The 18,943-nt window shown below is 58.7% G+C and overlaps 1 protein-coding gene across 1 annotated transcript; it reads left to right on the top strand.

The window, feature by feature from the left end:
- Positions 1-8,736: 8,736 nt before the first annotated feature.
- TBX1 (T-box transcription factor 1) lies at positions 8,737-18,554 on the top strand (the record flags this gene model as incomplete). The annotated part of the gene is made up of 8 exons (XM_080628720.1): positions 8,737-8,929; positions 10,148-10,559; positions 13,857-13,958; positions 15,282-15,453; positions 15,626-15,781; positions 16,974-17,041; positions 17,246-17,346; positions 18,106-18,554. 8 exons carry the CDS (start codon positions 8,737-8,739, stop codon positions 18,552-18,554), a joined length of 1,653 nt encoding a protein of 550 aa, XP_080484846.1.
- Positions 18,555-18,943: the final 389 nt, after the last annotated feature.

Below are 18,943 nucleotides of genomic sequence, written 5' to 3'. Positions count from 1 at the left end.
AGCGTTTCCAGGGCTGAGGCGAGGATATACACTGCAGCACGCAGAGCAGGAAATGGGCTTGGGTTTTCCAAAGCTGCCTCTTCCAGCCAGAGCAAACCACAAGATCACGGGAGGACAAGAGCACTGTGCTCGTGGCTTTGTTTGCTCCAGAAGGAATTGATTTGATGAGAAAGGAAATTGGCTTTCTTTAATCTGTCCTTGTGCTAATTCCGCAGAGGAAGGCATGAGCATCGGCAGTTCCCGAAACTGAACCACCCCTCAGTGCCAGTTGGTTCATGCTATTTACAGGGATGATGGTGTGGTGTTTCCCAGGCCAAGGCCCATGTCAAGCACCCATGGACTGCAGTGAGCTGTGCTTGCCAGAGGCAGAGATCCCTCACTCACCTTCATGACCAGTGGCAGCCAGGGCCCCCAGAGAGCAAGTGGCCAGCACAGCTCAGGCCCCACATCTGTTATGGGTCCCCATACACATGTGCCTTCCCCAGATGACAGAGGTCCTGCTACTGGCTTCACCAGGGCCAACTTTTCTCCAGTAAAAGCTGTGAGGAAGGAAACAGCTGTGCTTCTTCTCATCTCTGGGGAGTCTGACTGCGTGCCTTCACATCTCTTCTAAACACTCTCTCCGAGACCAGTAGAACAAGGAGGATGTTCCTCATCCATTGGCCACATGTGTGCCAACAGGTTAGATTCAAACACCCTTTTCCATTGAAAATTATTCTTTAGAATCACAAGAAATGTAAAAAACCCCATGAGAATTTGGTTTCCTGATCAGTTCCAGCCTGACATTTCAACTAAAAAGAGGGAAATTGAATTAATGAGTAGGAAGTACAAGAGCTAACTAAGATGTCATCAGAGAAGAGCTAGAAATGGTGCAGTGTCATTTTATACATCAAAACCTAAAAATACAATAAATGAATTATACAAAAACCTAAGACAAGATTATCCTGGATCCTTTTCAATGCCAAACAGTTTTCCCAAGGTGACTAAACACCATCACTGTTGCTTGCACAGAAAGATACTGGGGTGCAACTAACACTACAAAAAGGGGCAGGGTGTTTCCCAGGGTAAGAAGAAATAGCAAATGGAGCTGACAACAACCTATAGGTCACAAAATCCCCTGAGAACAGGCGCATCCATGAGTGGGTATAGTGAGAAAGACAAAGAGAAGGAGAAGGAGAAAGAGAGAAAGGAGCAGAGCAGGCCAGCAGAATCAACACTGCTTTTTTGTGGGCAAGCATGGGCTTCAGGAAGGATCCAGGGCTCATCTTCAGGTCTGGTCTCTGCTCCCAGAGGCTGCACTCTCCCATATGACATTAACATGAGTGATCTGCCCTTGGTGACAGTTCAGAGCCCGCTGCCTCTCAGCTGGATGCATTCCACAGGGTAGAGCTCCAGTATTGACACAAGAAGAAAAGTCTCCAGGATGGAGTTAGTCTGGTTTTATGCTGGATTGGCTTTGAAGAAGCAGCTGACATCAGCTGAAGCATCTGTTCCTTTTGGTGCTTGCATTAAGTTTGCAACATGTCCAATGAAATAGCCAGCAACCCAGGGAGAGGATTTATCCCGGTAGGAGCCCTGTAGACTGTGTAGCCTCTCATTAGCATTCTGAGCCCTGTGGTTTATTGTTTGTGTTAATTTGTTTGTGCTGACATACTGTGTGGTGTTGGTGATTAATATACAACATCATCTGCCACACCAAAATCCCATGAAAAGTATGAGCTCCAGAACAAGTGATTTTGATCTCTTCTTTGCTGTGAGAGGGGACAAGGCAGAATAACAAGGAATGTCAGGGGTATATTATTGGCCTAACAGAAAAGGAAAAAAGTCCTTTCAAGGAAAAAACCCTTACAGGCCAGTCTAAAGCAAATGCAGGCAGGGAGCTTTGGAGGACATCTCATCTTCTGACAGTGACTGAGCTCCTTAATGCCTCTCCATGCAAGGACCGTGCTCATCTAACTCAGCCCTGTGCAGGGTGGCACCATCTAGGCTTCCCTATATGGAAGTGAAGCCCCAGAGCCAACCTGCATGGCTGCAGCAGCTCTACCAGCACACAGCGCCTGTATGGGTCAAGCTTCAGTGACTGCATCCAAACGAGAACCAGGGTGCCTGTAGCCAAAATAAATGTCTGCACAGGATGCTGCTGCGGGACCAAGAGAATATAAACCTTCAATGCAACAACCACAACGGAGTCATGGAGAAATGCCCTTCCCTCTGGCAACTCGGTTGCAAGTGGATGGCTTGAAAACGACTCTCGCTCCACAGAAAGGATCTACCAAGAAGCAGCAAGGCTTTCCCTTCGGATGCAGCGCAGCAGCAGTGTCCTGCGCTCTGCAGCGCTCCTCACCGCTCTTTCCCAGGCTTGTGCTGCGATAAGGAAACACGCTTCAACTGAGCCGGTTTTGGCACCTCAGCACTGGGTTGGGGGATCCGTCTTTCAAACTAAAAGCGCCTCATTCCCCCGTAGCTGCAGCCCCATTTCCCTGGGCGCTCAGGGAGCACAGGCAGCCGAGCAAGAGTTTCCCTCTCCTCGTTGGAGCTGGGGTGCGAGTGGGGAAAGGGCCAGGCACAAATTCACTCTCACATAGTAAGCATCAGATGTGTGCGTCAGCCCCAGGCAGCAGAGCAGCACCCCTGTACAGAGCTTTTTGACAGCATTAATGAACATTAATGAGGACAGGAGTGACACAGAGTGACTGGTTTTAGAAGTGGTTCCTGATGCACTCAAAACCAGATGAGCTCCGGTGAGAAGCCTCGGGTAATGACTCAAACTGTCCCTTTGCCCAGGGGAGCTCTGTGCTCTGGGTCTGGGTGGGAGTCCCAGAAACTTCACAGCCCCAAACCGTGGCCATACAGGGCAGCTGCGCTGCAGGAGAGCACAGATTCCGCACTGCAGAAGCATGAGCAGTTGCCAAGGCGGGGAAAAAAAAAAAAAAAAAAAAAAGAAAAGAAAAGTTAAAAAATGAAAAAAAAAAGGTTTAAAAGAGGGAGAAAGGGAGAACCCCACCGGCTGTGTGCTGGGGGAGAATGGCTGACAGTTTTATTTCTGAGAATTTCACCGTGCGTGATCTCTACATTGGGATCTGCAGGCAAGTGACCCCATAAAACCAGCCTGAAATCCCCATGGCAAATAACGTGAGCCAAGGCTGGCAAGCGGGAGCCAGTGAGGGTGCGAGGGGTGCAGGAGTCCGGTCCTGCTCCTCTGGCCCCGTGGAGTCCTACGTACAGCCACGGGTTCCCCTCTGCGGGGTCAGGCAGACCACGGAGCCCCACAAGCTCCTGCATTCCCATCCCAGGTGCCTCACTGCCTATTAGCAAGGAAAAAATTGTTGTTCATGAGGGTTGTGCTGGTTGGAGCAATAATTACTTATCATTAGATGCTTCCTTCCTCAGGGTGTCTCTCTTCTTTCTCTTTCATTCGTTCATTCTTTCTTTATCTCTCTTTTGTTCTTTTGTTCCCTCTCTCTTTCACTCGTTCTCTTTATTTATGCATTTATTTCCCTCTGTCCTCCCTTTCCTCTCTTCTCTTCTCTTCTCTTCTCTTCTCTTCTCTTCTCTTCTCTTCTCTTCTCTTCTCCTCTCCTCTCTTCCCTTCTCTCCTCTCCTCTCCTCTCCTCTCCTCTCCTCTCCTCTCCTCTCCTCTCCTCTCCTCTCCTCTCCTCTCCTCTCCTCTCCTCTCCTCTCCTCTCCTCTCCTCCGTCTTCTTCTGTATCTCTCTCTCCCCTAACATTCCCTCCTTTCCCTGCCCCGAACCCCAAACGCGCCCACCAGCGAAGCACAGAGAGGCTGCCTTGCGATGTTGCGGACCTCGTCAGTGGCGGCCCGAGCCTGAGTCGCTTCCGGCGCGACCTCAGGTCCCACATCCCGGCCACCCTGTGTCGCTCCCGCTGCCGCAGGCGGGGACGAGCCTTGCCACGGAGGCCGCGCACCTGCCGCTCCGGCGACGGACGGGATGGCTCAGATCCCGCGCAGCAGCGGCGGCGGGGCCGGTCCAGGGCAGTGCCACCCGCGGCCGTTTCTCGGGCGTCCCGGGAATCGGAGGGGAGCGGCTCGGGGCTGCCAGGAGGGTTCTGGAGAATGTGCAACGGAGGCGAGTGGAGTTGAGGCGCCCCGGGGAAACCAGCGAGCTGCAGGGACGAGTGAGCCCCGGCGAGCGCCGGTGGGACCCGCGGGGCCCCGCGCAGGGCCGCCGGCTGGCACCGAGCCGTGGTGACAGCACCCCCGGCCAGACCGCTCCCGGTGAGGGGATGCGGGTGGGCAAAGCGACTCTGGCCGAACGCCGTGCCCCGCGCCGCTCGCCTCGATCTGCTTTTCGTTTGTCTGTCCTTATCGGTCTGCCAGTCTTTGCGATGCCTTTTCCTGACTCTCTTTTTCTTTTTGCTTTCTCTTTATGTCTTTGTCTTTTTTTTTCTTCCTCTTTCCATTATTCTCCTTCTTTTTATTTCCGTTTTTCCTGATCTTTTTTCTCTTTCCTTTCTTTCTTACCTTTTTTCCTCTCTTTCGGTCTGTTTCTTTATTTTTGTTTCTTTCTTTGTTTCTTCTGTCTTTCTGTCTATCTTGCCTTGCTTTCTGTCTTTCTGTGCGTCTTTCTTAGTGATACTTGGTTAACACGTTTGACTTGAGGATTTGTTAGATGGATTCGTTAATTTCAGTTCCTACAGTTCAAACGCCAGTTGAAAATAATACTAATAGTCGCTGTAGTCGTGGTAATAACGATCATGACTGTAATTGTAATAACAGTAGTCACTGATAACGGTCTCAAATTAAACGCCAGAAAATCCCCGTTTTTTCCCGGGTCCCGCGGGAATTACAGGCATTTTTTTTTTTTTCACCTGCTGAGATGTTCCTCTCTTCTCTTTATCTCCCCGCCTACAACGAATTCGTAAATATCCTCGACTCCCGTTAGCGAAATTGTTACTGCTTAGCCTGCAGCACCGCTACCGGCAGCGTCAGCCTTTCCCGTACCGTTCTTTGCTATCGCTCGCAGCGCACGGGCGGTGCTGCCGCGGCGGGCAGGGAAGCCGGGAGACGCGGGGCGCCCCGCCGCCGGGCTGCTCATCTGGGAGGGGTGCGGAGAAATAAAAGTGTGCGGACGCGTGCGGTGCCGCTGCCCCGACCCTGCGTGGCCCCAGCCCCGGCTCGCTGCCGCTGTCCCCCCGCGGCTCAGCGAGGAGCTGGGGTTGCCGTGCCAAGCCCGAGCCAGCCGTACGGGGCCGCCCCCCTTTCCCCTGCAGAGTCCGCGCCCGCCTCCCTACCCCCCCGCAAGCCGGGCTCGCCGGGGGCCCGTCGGGGCGCAGGGGTTGGGGGGCGGGAGTGACGGGGGAGCGGGCAGAAAGGAGGGATCGCGAGAGGAACGTAGAGGAGAGATGCGGGCGGAGGGGTGAGTGTGAAGGGCTGAGAGGGAGAAGGCGGCGGGCGGTGGGGCCGTATCCCAGCCCGTCGAGTCCGCGGCGCATCTGCAGCATAGCCCGAGCGTCAAGCTGGGCGGGGGAACCGGGCACGGGGGGCCTGGGTACCTCCGCAGCAAAAAAGCCGTGACTCGGTGGGAACGCGGCCGTCCGCGCCTGGGGCCACCTGTCCCGGCCCGTGGGGAGCGGTGCCGGCGGGGATACCCCTGAAAGGGAGGACGAAGGCAGCATCCCACGGGGCCCGCCTCGTCTGAAAGGTCTGGGGGATTGCAAGGTGCGGAGCCCAAACAGAGGAGGGGGCGGCAGCGGATACCTGCTGCGTGGGGAAGCCTCGCCGGGACCGGGGAAGGTAGTGGAGCGGCAGGGCAGAGGCGTTGCTCGGGCTTCAGGGGCTAGGGGCTGCCGTCGGGGAGTGGGGGGCATTGCAACACGTTGCTTTTTTTGCTGCCGCCACAGGCTTTTGCACCACCGGCGTCCGAGAGTTTCAGGGTGAAGCAGTTGTGTGTCCGCAGAGAGGGGAGGAGAGGTCCTGCTCTTCTTCCCTGTCGAGCTCTTGGAGTTTCCGCAGAGCAGAGCCGTTCCGAGCGGAGAAGCGGCTGGACAACCTCGACCTTCCCTCCCACCTGCTTGGCTGAGGTGTGAGGAGCACCCCAGAGGAAGCAGAACGCCCCCCTCGCCCTTTCCCTGGTGCCCTTCCGACAGCTTCCGGGCTCTATGAATTTCCCTCCTGGGCCCAGGGACGACTGCACAGCCCTGGACAGACCCTCGCTAACGGCGGGGTTAGCAGCCCCTCATCGAGGCTGCACGCGCTTTGCAGAGCTCCGGCGATGCTGAACGACCGGGGAAGTGGACAGGCGCCCGCTGAGCGAGACGCCTGGCAAAGGCCGCCTCTGGTTTAGGCCCTTTTGGCGTGCAGGAGAGGGGATAACGCTGTTTACAGCACCGTGCCGTGCCAGCCGCTCCCTCGGCTTTGCTCTGCCGCTGTCGGGTTTCCCCGTCGCGGGGAAGCCAGGACTGGTTTCGCTCTCCCGTCGTCTCAGCTCTGTTCGGCGCTGCTCACACGTGGGGGTGCGGGACCGTGCCGGCGGGGTCGCAGGGGTCATGGGGCCCCAGGGCCGGCTGGCAACGATTCCCAGAGACCGCTAAGTTGCGACCCCGCCGGGCAGGCCGAGGGGCTCGTCCGTGCCCGGGCTGTCCTCGACGTAGAGCTGCTTCCAGCTGGGGCTTTACCTAAGGAGCAGGGAAGGAGAAAGGGATAAAGCTAGGAAACGGTGCGGGCAAGAAAGTCAAGGGCAGCAACCCCGGCTCTGCTGGGGTGCTGGATTCGGGTTTTTTCTTAATTTTCAAGGAGAGGGAAATTTTGTTTCCTCCTGGGGCAGAGGCTGCCCAGAACCGGGCACACCTCTGGGAAGGGGCTGGTGCCTGTTCACATCAACCCTTGAGCTCCCTGAGACGGCTTGCAGCTCGCTCCGGCGGCTCTTCGCTTTCCTCCGATATTGCCCCGAGGTCTCCTAACGAAATCCCTTCCCCTTCTCCTTGTATTGCCACCAGGTAAGCAGCATGGGTCAGCACTGGGACACTCTACTGTTTGGCGTGTCCCTGAGCTCAGGGTAGAAAGTGCCTCGGCCGGGAACCCTGCTGCCAGCAACAGCAGAGAAACAAAACACTGATCATGTCACGCTCTGCCCTTATGCCGTTAGCTGCAGGAACATATGCTCAAATATGTAAGAGTAGTCTAGATTTTTCTCTGCAAATATTTTTACCACATCCAAAGATAATATTTCAACAGAAGAATCAAGCCCCGCAGGCTACAGACAGGGCAGCTATATATAACCCGCTTGCTCACTCCGGCTCTCCGCGCATCGCTCGGGTTATGCAACCCCCATCGCGGTGGTAGCCACCGGCGCGCCCCACGGCTCCGCCCGCCCCGTCGGGGCATATTCACCGGGACCTCGGTGCAGCCACCCGCCCGGAGGGACGGGCACCGGGACTGGGACTGGGACCGGGGCCGGGACTGGGACCGGGGCTGGGCCGGGCCCGGCAGGGCTCGCCCAGCGCCGATGTGGAGGAAGGGCCCGGGGGACGCCGCAGCGCTCCGAAGGGCCGGTGCTGGGAGGTGAGTAGCGCCTCACCCTCGCCAGGACAGGGCGGGGAACTGGGAAAGCCGTCCACGGTAGCAAGGGGAGAGCGGCCCCCGGTCCAGTCGGGCCGTGCAGGTGCTGCCGGCAGAGAGGGCTCTCACGCCGGGCCGGGCAAACCCTCGCCGGCCGCCCCGCCGTTGCTTTCCTTTTTCTCCGCTTTTTTTGGCAAAGGAAATGCTAGAACGCCCGCGGGTGCTTTGGTGGTTTGGTGGCCCGGGACTGGAGGGTCACATCCTGCCCCGGCGAGACGGCACCTGCTCCCGCATCGCGCCCCGACGTGCCCGGCGCTGCGACCGCTCGGACTGCGAGTCCCCGAGCCGAGCCGGGTCAGCCTGCGGCACCGTCCTGGATAAGGGCTGGAGGAAGGGAGCAATCCTCCCTCTCGGTGCCGGACATCCGCAGCGTGACTCCGGGCTCGGCTCGGCTCGGCTCTTCCCTTCCCGTCGGCCGGTTCCCGGTGCCGTGATTGACACCATCGACCCCTCCGCCCGCCCCGAACCACATCCCATCCCTCCCCGCCGGCAGCTCGCCGTGCCCGGGAGGCGGGGAAGGGCCTCCCCAGCCCTTTGACACCGTCTCGGCAGGAGTTTCACTTCGCTTTCGCCGCTGCCGCCGCCGCTTCTGCAGGCAAACACCCCCGGGTTCCATGTGACGCCTCCCAGCCACTGAATGGGGGAAAGCGCCTATAAGGGAGACACTTTCCCTACGTGCAAGAGAAAAGGAGGGGACGGGGGGGCAGAAGCAGGAGGTGGTGGCTAGGGGGAAGGGAAAATAGAAAAATAAATTAATTAAATCGCAGGGAACGAAGTTGAGGGGAGAGAAACCGAGACCCTGGGGAAGAAATTCGTGGGGATATTTCTTTATTCACCCCCCTACCCGGTCCCCTCTCCCTGACAGGGATCGATCCAGCCGTTGCGGTGCTCGGTGCTGGCTGCAAAGAGGCCCGGGGAAGTTTCTTGCTCCCCAACGCCCTTCCCGGGGGGAACACCGAGGCTTTAGGTTGTTTTCTGGTGTGGGTTTTTGGTTGTTTTGGGTTTTTTTAAGGTTCCCTCCCCCCCGTCTGAAAGGAGGGGGGTCTCTCTCGCACCTCCCTGGATGGTGTGGTAGAAAGGAGGGGAGTGAGGGGGTGGGAGGGGGGGCTCGTGGTGGGAGGCTGTCGCGGCTGCTGCTCCTGCATTGGTGTCTCCCCTATGGACGAAAACAGCCCTCTGTCTCCCAAGGCAAATGCTTTCAGTATCGCCTCTCTGATTTCAGTCGCCGCCGCCGCCGAGAAAGCAGGGAAGGGAGCGCTGGAGGAGCGGCGCGGCGGCCGCAGCGAGCCCGCCCGCCCCGGCTGCCGTCCGCAGAAGATGCACTTCAGCACCGTCACCAGGGACATGGAAGGTGAGCGCTGCGCTCGGCCCCCCATGGCCGCGGGTCGGATTCCGGCCACTGCGTCCCGGGGTGTTTCTACGCGTCCCTGCCCCGCTGCCGGGCCAGGGGGAACGCACAGAGCGCGGCCTGCCCGCGGAGCCGGCCACAGGGGTTTTGCCGGGCCCCCTCAGCCTTCCTATGGAGAATGAGGCTCTGCCCGTACCCCAGTGACGGCTTCCGACGGCTCTGCCGCTTGGATCTGCGTCTCCTCGGAGGTGCTGGAGCATCCCCCGACTGTGCCGGCTGTGCCCAGGGCAGTGGCGGGCCGGGGCTCGGCTCCCGCCGGCTCTGTAGCCGCTGTCCGGCCTGGGAACTGCGGCGGAAATAACTCGAGAGACCTCCAGGACCTCGGGGAGCCCTTCAGCATCGGAGGGGATCCAAAGGAACCGTCCGATCCCCGGGGCGGCCTGTCATGCGCCGCAGGGCCCGCTCAAGCAGGCGCCCAAGGGCTGCTCGGCCGGGGCCGTTCCGGCGCTCCTCGGCGCGGACCCGGAGCTTTGCTCTGGTCCCCGACTGTTCCCCCTCTCTCACCCGGGGATGGAAATAAGGGGGGGAATTGCCACTCGAGGTCTACCTGTTCCCTGTCAGCCGTGGCCCCAGAGCGAGGGACGTTACCTGCAGCACGGCAGCTACACGGAAATAAGAACCGGTTTCTGGCTTTGAGTTCCCCCCTCCTCCTCTTTTTTGGCTTCTTTTTTTTTTTGGGGGGGGGGAGGGAGGGGAATGTTAGGGGAGAAGCAGTGTCTGGGGAAGTTTGCTTTGTCCCAAATCGTGTGCAGCAAGGGAGGCCTTCTGCAGAGATCGCAAGGGCTCTGCTCCGCCGCGGCTCTTGGCTGATCTCTGGGGTTTGCAAAGGGGAAAAAAGAAAAAAAAAAAAAAAAAAAAAAAAAGGAAGAAAAAAAAAAAAAAAGGAGCCGAGGCAGGCAGCGGGAGCAGCGAGCTCCCCGCCTGCCCCGGGGGGAGCGGGGCTGGGGCCAAGCAAAGCGGAAAGGGGGAGGCGCCCCGCTGGGCTGGGCGCGGGGCAGGAGAGGAGGCGGAGGGCACCCCGCGGAGCCGGCCGGAGGAGCGGCGCGGAGCTGGGGGGGGAAGCGGGAGCCGGAGCGGAGCCCTGACCGCCTGTTTTTGGAATGATTTCAGCTATCTCCAGCCCCTGGCTCACCCAGCTGTCCCATTTTTGCGATGTTGCAGCTTTCACGGCCAACAGCCTGAGCAGCCTGAATGCCTCCGGGGGGTACCACCTCTCCCCTTCCCCGGGGGACCCGTATGGACAGCATGAGCCGCCGCACTACGAGCCCTGCACGGCTCAGCAGCATCCGCACCCGCCGCCACAGCCCCAGCACGGCTACCCCTTCGGCGGGGCAGCGGCGGCAGCCGGGGCCAATCCGCCGCCCCCGGGCCCCGAGCCGCCCGAGGGCACCGGGGGAGCCGCTGCGGGGCCGGCCGCCGTCTCGGGCTGCTCCGCGGGATCTGCCGCCGCGGCCAAGGCGCCGGTGAAGAAGAACCCGAAGGTGGCTAACGTGAGCGTCCAGTTGGAGATGAAGGCGCTGTGGGACGAGTTCAACCAACTGGGCACCGAGATGATCGTCACCAAGGCCGGCAGGTCAGTGCGAAGCCTCTGAGCAGACCGGTTCTCCACCCGCTCCCTCCGGCCCCGGGCACCCTGGCACGCCGGGGCGGTTGAATTCGCGGGTCGGGGGAAAATCGAGGCTGGACAAGAGCGAGCTGCGGGGCGGCTCGGCCCGGCGGTTGCCGTCATTTTATCCTAGCGCTCCTCCCGGGGCGAAATCTGCGAGCTCTTGCGGCCCGAAGGCCTTGGGTGCTGCGGGGAGGAACGCGCGGCTCCTGCAGGCTGGAGGCGAAGGTGTGAGTGAGGCGGCCCGGTTCGGGGAGCCGCGCCGTGCGCTCCACTGCCGGCTTTCACACCCGCTGGAAAGGGCGCTGTGCTCCTCCGGGAGCTTTCGGCTTTCGGTTACCCCACACGGGACGTAGATCCGTGTTTGCGGAGGACACTGTGCTCCCGGAGCGGAAAGCGACGGCACGGGGCGGGGAGGAAAAGTCAACAAACCAACCCGTGCGGTACCTGTAACTAATTTTTTTAGCACGGGCAGAGCTTTTCCCGCCGGCGGGGAAGCAAATAGACCCTCATTCTGCACCTTGAAACGTCTTCCAGGACTGTTGCATTTCCCAGCTCTTCCGTAACGAGCCCGGCTGTGCCTGGCTCTCCTCGGCCCTGCTCCGGACGCTCGGCTCGGCGGGCCGGGACCCCGCTCCCTGCCAGGGAACAAAGGAAGCGGTCGATGCGATCGCGTTAGAAACCAACAAAACTTGTGGGAGAGAAGAGAAGCCCCAATCACGGTTGTTAATTTCTGCATTTAGCTGCAGTCTCCGGGAAGTGCCGTGGCCGCGGCGGCTTAGGGCAAAACTGCGGAGCTTTCCCCGCGCGGGCTCCGGGCAAGCGCTGCCTTAGGGGGGAGCAAGCTCATTGCTCGGGCTCGGGTCTCTTCTCTTGGTTTAAAATGATCCGGCGGGGGGAGAGAAAAGAAAAACAAACAAATGATCAAACCCCGCGGTGCCGGCTCGCACTGAGCCGCAGGGCAGCAGTGGGAGCTCCGGCCGCTGCTGCAGCTCCGCCGCCGGGGAGAAGGGCGCAGCGCTGCCGGTTGGGCTCCGCTCCGAAAGGGCCCAGCACAAGCGGTGACCGCCGCCGTGCTCTCCCGCTTTCCCTCCAGCGGTTTTGAGGGTCCCTAAGGTGCAAAAAATGAAATGTTTCTGTATATACGCAGGGGGGGGGGGTTGTTTGGTTAGTTTTTTAATTAGCGATTTACTAAAGTCCCCGCCGTACTGGGAGGAGGGGCTGGCGCGGTGGTGTGGGACCCCGGGCGTGATTTCCCTCAGCCGGTGCCTGCCCCGGCGCCGGGCTGCGCAGCCCGCTGTCTCCGGCCGCGGCCTTTGAGCCCGGCGCCGGGATCGGCGCTGCTTTCCTTAGCGGAAAAGGTCGTTGAGGCTCCAGGCGGAGGCTCTCTGCAAACAGGAGCTCTTCGATCTGGCTTTCTTGGCTCTCCCGGGACAGTGAAAGCATTACAAATATCCCACTCCAAAAGGGCTCGGAAATGAACCAGCTTGATGTGAATGAGAGGCTTTCTTCCACTTCGCTTATTTTCTGACACCGACAGATATCCAGACAGGGGGGTAAAAACAGGGGAAACCGGGGTAAAACCAGCAGGAAAAGAAGGGCTCGGCGAAAGCGCTGCAAAGCCCGTTCTCCCCAGCTCCTCTGGGCTGGCCCTGCTGTTTGTCTAGGTGGGTCTTATCATCTCGGGTTGTTTGTTTTAAAACTAAGTTTTAAAACAAGAAACACCGGAACTGGAGCTAATGGGGGCTTTTACACCTTTAAAAATAATAACAACAGAGGGAGAAATTGAAAACGTCCGTCAGAATTTGTTAAAGCGTTATAGAGAGGGAGGCGCAGTTTGCGATCCCGATGCTGCCCGGCAGTGCCAGGCCTGGGCTTGAAGGTGCTGTGGGGCCAGAGCCCGCTGCCCGTCGCCTTGGCAGGCAGCCTGTCGTCGGCGTAGAGCAACGGCACACAACCAAAAAAGCTCCGGGAAGAGGCACGGCGGGTCCGGCCGTGCGCCCCGAGAATGAGCCGGGGGGAGGCTCCGTGTCCAGGTTTGATCCGGGTTGTTTTTACTGGGGATGTTGGGAGTTTGGTTTTTCAACGGCTGCAAATCACCTTCCCGAAATGCCGCCCGCTGTTGCTCGCTTCGTTTCCTACTCGGGACAAGAAGTGTACCAAACAAAACCGAAGCCGTAACGAGCCCAAATGCGAGGGTGCATCCCGCCAGGGAGCCGCGGGCCAGGCCCTGTCCCCGAAGTGTGCAGAGGGAGGTGGGGTGCGCAACCCCATCTCTTAGCCCCCCTCGATCGCATTTTCCCCACAGCCCCTCGAAGGAATCGTGCCCTCCCTGAGCGTGGAACCCGCTCCCCCGGCTATAGCCTGGGGTCTCCAGGGGCCTGCGCAGACTAGAGCAGCGGGGACAGCCCTGGAGGGCAAGCTGACCTACCCGGGAGTCCCGGGCACCTTCGCGCTCTCATTTTGTCCCGTAAAGGTGCGTGGACAGGGAGCTCGATCAGGCTCTGACAAAGAAGCGAAGCCGAGAGCGGTTTCGCTGGGGGGATCCCCACTGCCCTTTGGTCCCTGCCTGCCGCGGGGTGTGTTTGGCCTCCGGGCTGCGGGAGGTCTCCTGCTGGCCCCAGAGACCACAGTGCTGCTGTAACAACAGCTTTAAAACGGGCACAGATTTAGGGGAGAAATTGCAGAAGTGGGAACCCTCACATTGCCCGCAGGAGGTTCTAGACATGCCGCCCGGGTTGCCCGAGCCTCCCAGGGCTCTGCCAGCGGCTCGGTGTGGTGTGTCCGGAGACGGGGTAATGCCTTTCATCTGCCTCAAATCAGGTCAGCTGGAAAAAGGATGAGGAAGCTGAGGGGAAGAAGTTCTTTTCATTTGTGTCTCTCCTGACAAAGGCTGTGGTGGTAGTTGTTTCCCCTTCTCCGGTGGGGCATTTTGGGTGTCCAGCACAAACGGTCCTGGAGCCGGCAGGAGAGGCAGGGCCAGAGTCGTCCTGCGGGATGCTGCCGAGGGCCAGAGGACACGGCAGCCTCTCTCTCCTCACTGCCCTGCAGCATCTGTCTTTTTCTCCCATTCTGGCCGGCGGTTCCTGCGGGGGGGTCGAACATTGCAACCGGGCAGGAATCAGGACAGCAGGAGGTGGGAGGACTTGGGAGGTTGTGGGGCTCCCGTTCACAGCACCCCCGGTCAGGGAGGGTGCGGGTATCTGTGTCAGCCCCTCAGGGCTCCCACTGCCCCTCAACTCAGTTCTGCTCTCTCTGTGCCAGGCGGATGTTCCCCACCTTCCAGGTGAAAATATTCGGGATGGACCCTATGGCTGACTACATGCTCCTCATGGATTTCGTCCCTGTGGACGACAAGCGATACCGGTAAGTAGCATGCTGCTCATCCTGTGACTCTCAAGCGCTTTGGGAGCTGGAGAGTCGCTGCTCACTTCCTGTACCCTCGGGGCTCGGGGATGCGCTTCTGGGCCTGACACATGTCGGTGTGAGTCGGGAAGAAGACGTGGGATGTGGCTGCTCCGGGGTCTGTTTCACACCATTACGAGTTTGGAACCGGGAGGTCTCGGCTGCACGGGACATGGACCCGTGGGGCCTCCTCGGCTTTCTCACAATGCCCGCGGCCGGACCGGGCAGGAGCTGCCTTGTCTTTCCCAGAAAAGCCCTCCCAGTCCTGCTGCTCCATGTCTCCACCCAGCAAAAGCCCATTGCTCCCTAACAAATACTCCCCGATGGTCCTTGAGTGCTGTAGCCTCTCGGCTGGGGCCGATGGCTCGGCAGGGCTGTACCGTGCCTGTCAGGGAGCTCACTGGGTGCTTGGGTGAGGAGAGTGGGGTTTGTGCAAAGGGCACCGGCCATCTGAGCCACAAAACCCTGGCCCTTGTTTCCAGCATCGGTGTGGGAAGGCCTTGGAAGCTGGTGACTCGCAAGGCAGCGATGGGGTCTGGTTTGGCACCCCTTTAATTTGAAGACAGTGAAAGGCGCATTATGTTTTTAGCTTCAGATCAGGACGCCGAGCAGGCAGCCATGTAGGAATCACAGGGTCCGATATATAAATATTTAGACAGATATCCAAATTCTCAGGGCGTCCTAGAAATGTTTGCTTGTCAAGGGAAGTGGGATATATAACATCCAATTGAGTATATCTTTAAAAAGTAATGTTTCTGCTCAAGTCCAATGGTGTCTAATTCCCCCTGTGCAAACACTGGCTTTTAAAGTAAACACGTGTATAGAAGATTGGTTTCTCTGTTTTAAATGTTACTGTTTAATATGTACTTTGAAAGAATGAAACAAGGCTGCTAAACTCTGGACCTGCTATTAATCTACACATAACTTTCCAGTCTTCACTTAAAGCCAGAATATTACTGTATAGAGAGCTCCCTTTCACCCTTTAAAATTTTTTTTAGAGGAAAGGGGAGCTTTTGTGGCTTCTCTTCCAAATCTGTGCAGGTAGCTATAAATTTCCTCCATCCTGCAGATTTTTCTCCTGCCAGTTCCATTAGCGACCTGCTAAAATACTAATTCTCCCCTCAACGAATTTGGCTGTGGAGACGAGCTCGCTCACTGCTGTAGGACACGAAGGGGCAGGGGGGACTGGGATGAAGGACCCTCCCTGTCCGGATTCTGCGAGGCCGCGGCGTGCTGGGTGGGAGCCGCTGGACTGCATCTGAGAGTGCGTTCTCCCCCTGGCAGGTACGCCTTCCACAGCTCCTCCTGGCTGGTGGCCGGCAAAGCCGACCCTGCCACCCCCGGGAGGGTGCACTACCACCCCGACTCCCCGGCGAAAGGGGCGCAGTGGATGAAGCAGATCGTTTCCTTCGATAAGCTCAAACTGACCAATAATTTGCTGGATGACAACGGGCATGTAAGTGTTGCCGGGCGAGGTTGCACAAACGCTCCGTGCCGTGGTTCCCGTGGGGTGTCCCTGCCCGCACCCCCCCCCGGGTAGGGTAGCCGGCAGGGCCGGGGGCTGCGCTCTCCTCTCTCCATGCTCCGCCTGAATCAGTTATTGTCTCCTTGCTCGTTTTATCATTCAGATCATTTTGAACTCCATGCACAGATACCAGCCGCGTTTTCACGTGGTCTACGTGGACCCCCGGAAAGACAGCGAGAAATACGCAGAGGAGAACTTTAAAACCTTCGTCTTCGAGGAGACGCGCTTCACGGCCGTGACCGCCTACCAGAACCACCGAGTGAGGAGGCAGCGGGGCCCGGGGCAACCGAAAACAGGGGTTGGGGTCGCCGCGGAGATACCGCTGGTGCAGACGCTCCCTGCTCCGGGCTGCGGGAGTACGAGGGGGGGCGGGATTCCCGCCGCCTCCTCCCCGTCTGCTAAACCCTATTCCGATAGCCGGGGAGCTGAGCTGAGCTCTGCGTCTCTGCACACCGAGGAAGCGATGTGAGCTGCAGCCCCACGGCCGGCTCCCCCCCGCCCGAGGGGAGCTCATTACCCGAGGCTGGGGCTAGTTGGGAAACTACTGGCTTCCCGCTGTGAAATGTCACTCTCAATTTGTTAGGATAAATGTGCGATTTTACTTCTCTAAGCTCGTAGCGGTCAATTCCTCCCTAGAATACAATTACATGTTTAAAAAACGAAACGAAACAAAACAACCCACCCCCCCTAATTTGATGCGGATTTCTGGGCAGCAGTTAATCCAATTGCTTCTTTAAATCGCATTAGTGTAATGTAAAGAGCAGGAATCCCAGCCGCGAGAGCAAATAGGGATTCAAAGCAGGGGCTTTTCAGTGCTGCTCAGAGCCGCCTAGCTCCTCTCTGGGGCCGCAGCTGGTGCCACCCTCTGCCGCGGCTCCCGCGCATTGGCCCGGGATCCCCCGGGGTCCCTGCCGGGGCCAGAGCACGGCTGTGCCTTTAAGGGGCTTCGGAGTCTCTCCCGGCTGGCATTTTCTGATGGCTCCGGACAGCTGCTCTGTCTCTCCTGCTTTCTATCAGTTTGACCTCTAAGGCTGGAGCTGTCACTGAGGGGCTTAAAGTTTGTTTTTCAACCCATTCCGGAAACTCACAATCACTTATTTTATCCATGGATTTGCTTAAATGTAGAAAATGTCCCACCTTCTCCAGTCGAATTAAAGAAATACGTAAGTATGATTTATCCAGTGATTTGTCTTAGCTGCTCCAGTGGTGACCCATATAACGTGGCATTTTCTTACAAGTGCATTTACACAGCCCCTGCAGCCACCTCTCCCTTCACCTTAAACTCCTATTAGATAGCATCCTAGCTGGTGTTTTCTAAGAGGGAAAGCACATGTTTGTGCTCTGTGGTAAAGCATGCCCAGCTCCCAAACCCAGCTCAGGGTCATGCTTGTTGTCTGACCAGGGCCCTGTGTGTATGCCACTTTGAGACGTTTTTCTGCTTCTCCCTACAGATCACACAGCTGAAGATCGCCAGCAACCCTTTTGCCAAGGGATTCAGAGACTGTGACCCTGAGGACTGGTAAGGCTTTGTCTTTATTGACTGTCACTACACCCCACACTCAGCCCCAGTTCCGCATGCACCTGCCCAGCTCACATCTGCACAAGGCTTGCGTGGAAGCTCAGGGGATGCATGCCCCATTTGCCAGCTGCAACTCACAGCAGCAGCATTCCAAGTGCTCATTCTGTTGGACCATTGGTATCATTTCTCCCTTTACTCTTCCAGGCCCAGGAATCACAGGCCAGGGGCCCTTCCTCTCATGAGTGCTTTTGCCAGATCGCGGAATCCAGTCTCTTCCCCGGCACACCAGAATGGGACAGAGAAAGGTGAGAGCCCGCAATGGCCTGGCCAGCCTGACACCCGGGACCGCAGTGTGTGCATGCTCGGGGCCAGCCCTGCTTGCCATGCCGGTGTACTGCTGCCTGCAGCAGGCACAGCTACAGTGCTAATGAGCTTTGCAGCACCACCTATTTTATTTAACAAAAATAGCCACCTTCATAGCCTAATTCATTCGCTGTAAGTCTAAAAGACTCACAGCTGTTGTGCTTAAGCAACTTTGCTGCTTTAAAACACACCACCCTCTTCCTTTAGTGTCTCTTTTTTGACTTTTTGGCAGCAAGTTCAGCTTTTCAGGCAGGGATGCAGCGATGGCCACTGGCTCTCCTCACAATGCCCTTTTGACGTGCCCCATCGGCACATTCAGGACCGACCTGCTCCCATTCAGGAGCTTCGGCCAGGTCGAACAGCGCCTCTGCCCATTGACTCCTTTTCCATTACGCAGAGCAAACAACTGCAGAGACAACCAAGGGCCTTTCTTCCAACACACTCCAGGCCTGCAAAATAAAGGGAAGTCTGTATTTGTTTAGTGTTACACAATTGCAAAAATTTCAGGCGTGTACCAGCTTGTCAGTCAATTCAGCTCCATTTATCTCAGTCAGAAGGTCCTGTCCCACAAGCCCCGGTTCCTGCTGCATGCCGCTGCGCACTCCGCTCGTTGCAAGCCTCCCTTTTACGGTCGCGCACCGCTTTTCCGTGTATTGAAGCGAGCCGCTGCGCGGTGGCGCTGACGCTGTGTGCTCCCGCAGATGCTGCCGAGAGCCGGCGGGAGTTCGAGCGGGAGGCGGCCGGCGGGACGGCGCTGCACGCCGAAGCCGCGCACCAGCAGCTCATGTCCCGCGTGCTCAGCCCCACGCTGCCGGGCGGCGGCGGCGGCCTGGTGTCCCTGGGCGGTGCGGCGGGAGGCCGGCCCAGCCCCCCCCATCACGAACTGCGCCTGGAGCCCGCCGCCTCGGAGCCGCTCCACCACCATCCCTACAAGTACCCGCCGGCGGCGGCCGCCGCCGCCTACGACCACTACCTGGGGGCGAAGAGCCGGCCCGCGCCCTACCCCCTCCCGAGCATCCGCGGGCACAGCTACCACCACCACCACCACCATCACCACCACCACATGAACGCGGCTGCCGCAGCGGCGGCGGCTGCCAACATGTACTCGTCGTCCGGCGCGCCCGCCAGCTACGACTACGGGCCCAGATAACGGGGCCGCCGGCGGCGCGAGAAACTGTCGGCGGCCGCGCGTGCCGCGACCGTTACCGTCCTTTCGCCCCTTTCCCGCCTTTCCCTCTCTCCCCGCCTCACGAGTGAGCTGATAGGCCAGCCTGTCCTGACCGACACCCGCCGAGACCAATCGCAGGAAGCCGGAGCCGCCGTCCCGCTCCCCACCCGTCGGCGGGCCGCGAGGTGGTGTGTGGTGAGGGGCCGGGGCGGGCTGGGCTGGGTGTTGCCCGCCGCGGTGTGACCCGCAGCTGCACTTTGATAAATGAAGCCATATGTCGTTCCACACCTTCACCGTACCCTCGCGCCTCCGTTACGCGGTGCCCTCAAGCGCGCCGGGCACTGAGGACGGGGAGCAGCAGCGGTGAGGTG

The sequence above is a fragment of the Psittacula echo genome (assembly GCF_963264785.1).
Source record: "Psittacula echo genome assembly, chromosome: 13".
Lineage (NCBI taxonomy): Eukaryota > Metazoa > Chordata > Aves > Psittaciformes > Psittacidae > Psittacula > Psittacula echo.
Note: the sequence above shows the minus strand (reverse complement) of the source record. Positions and strands in the feature narration are given on the sequence as shown.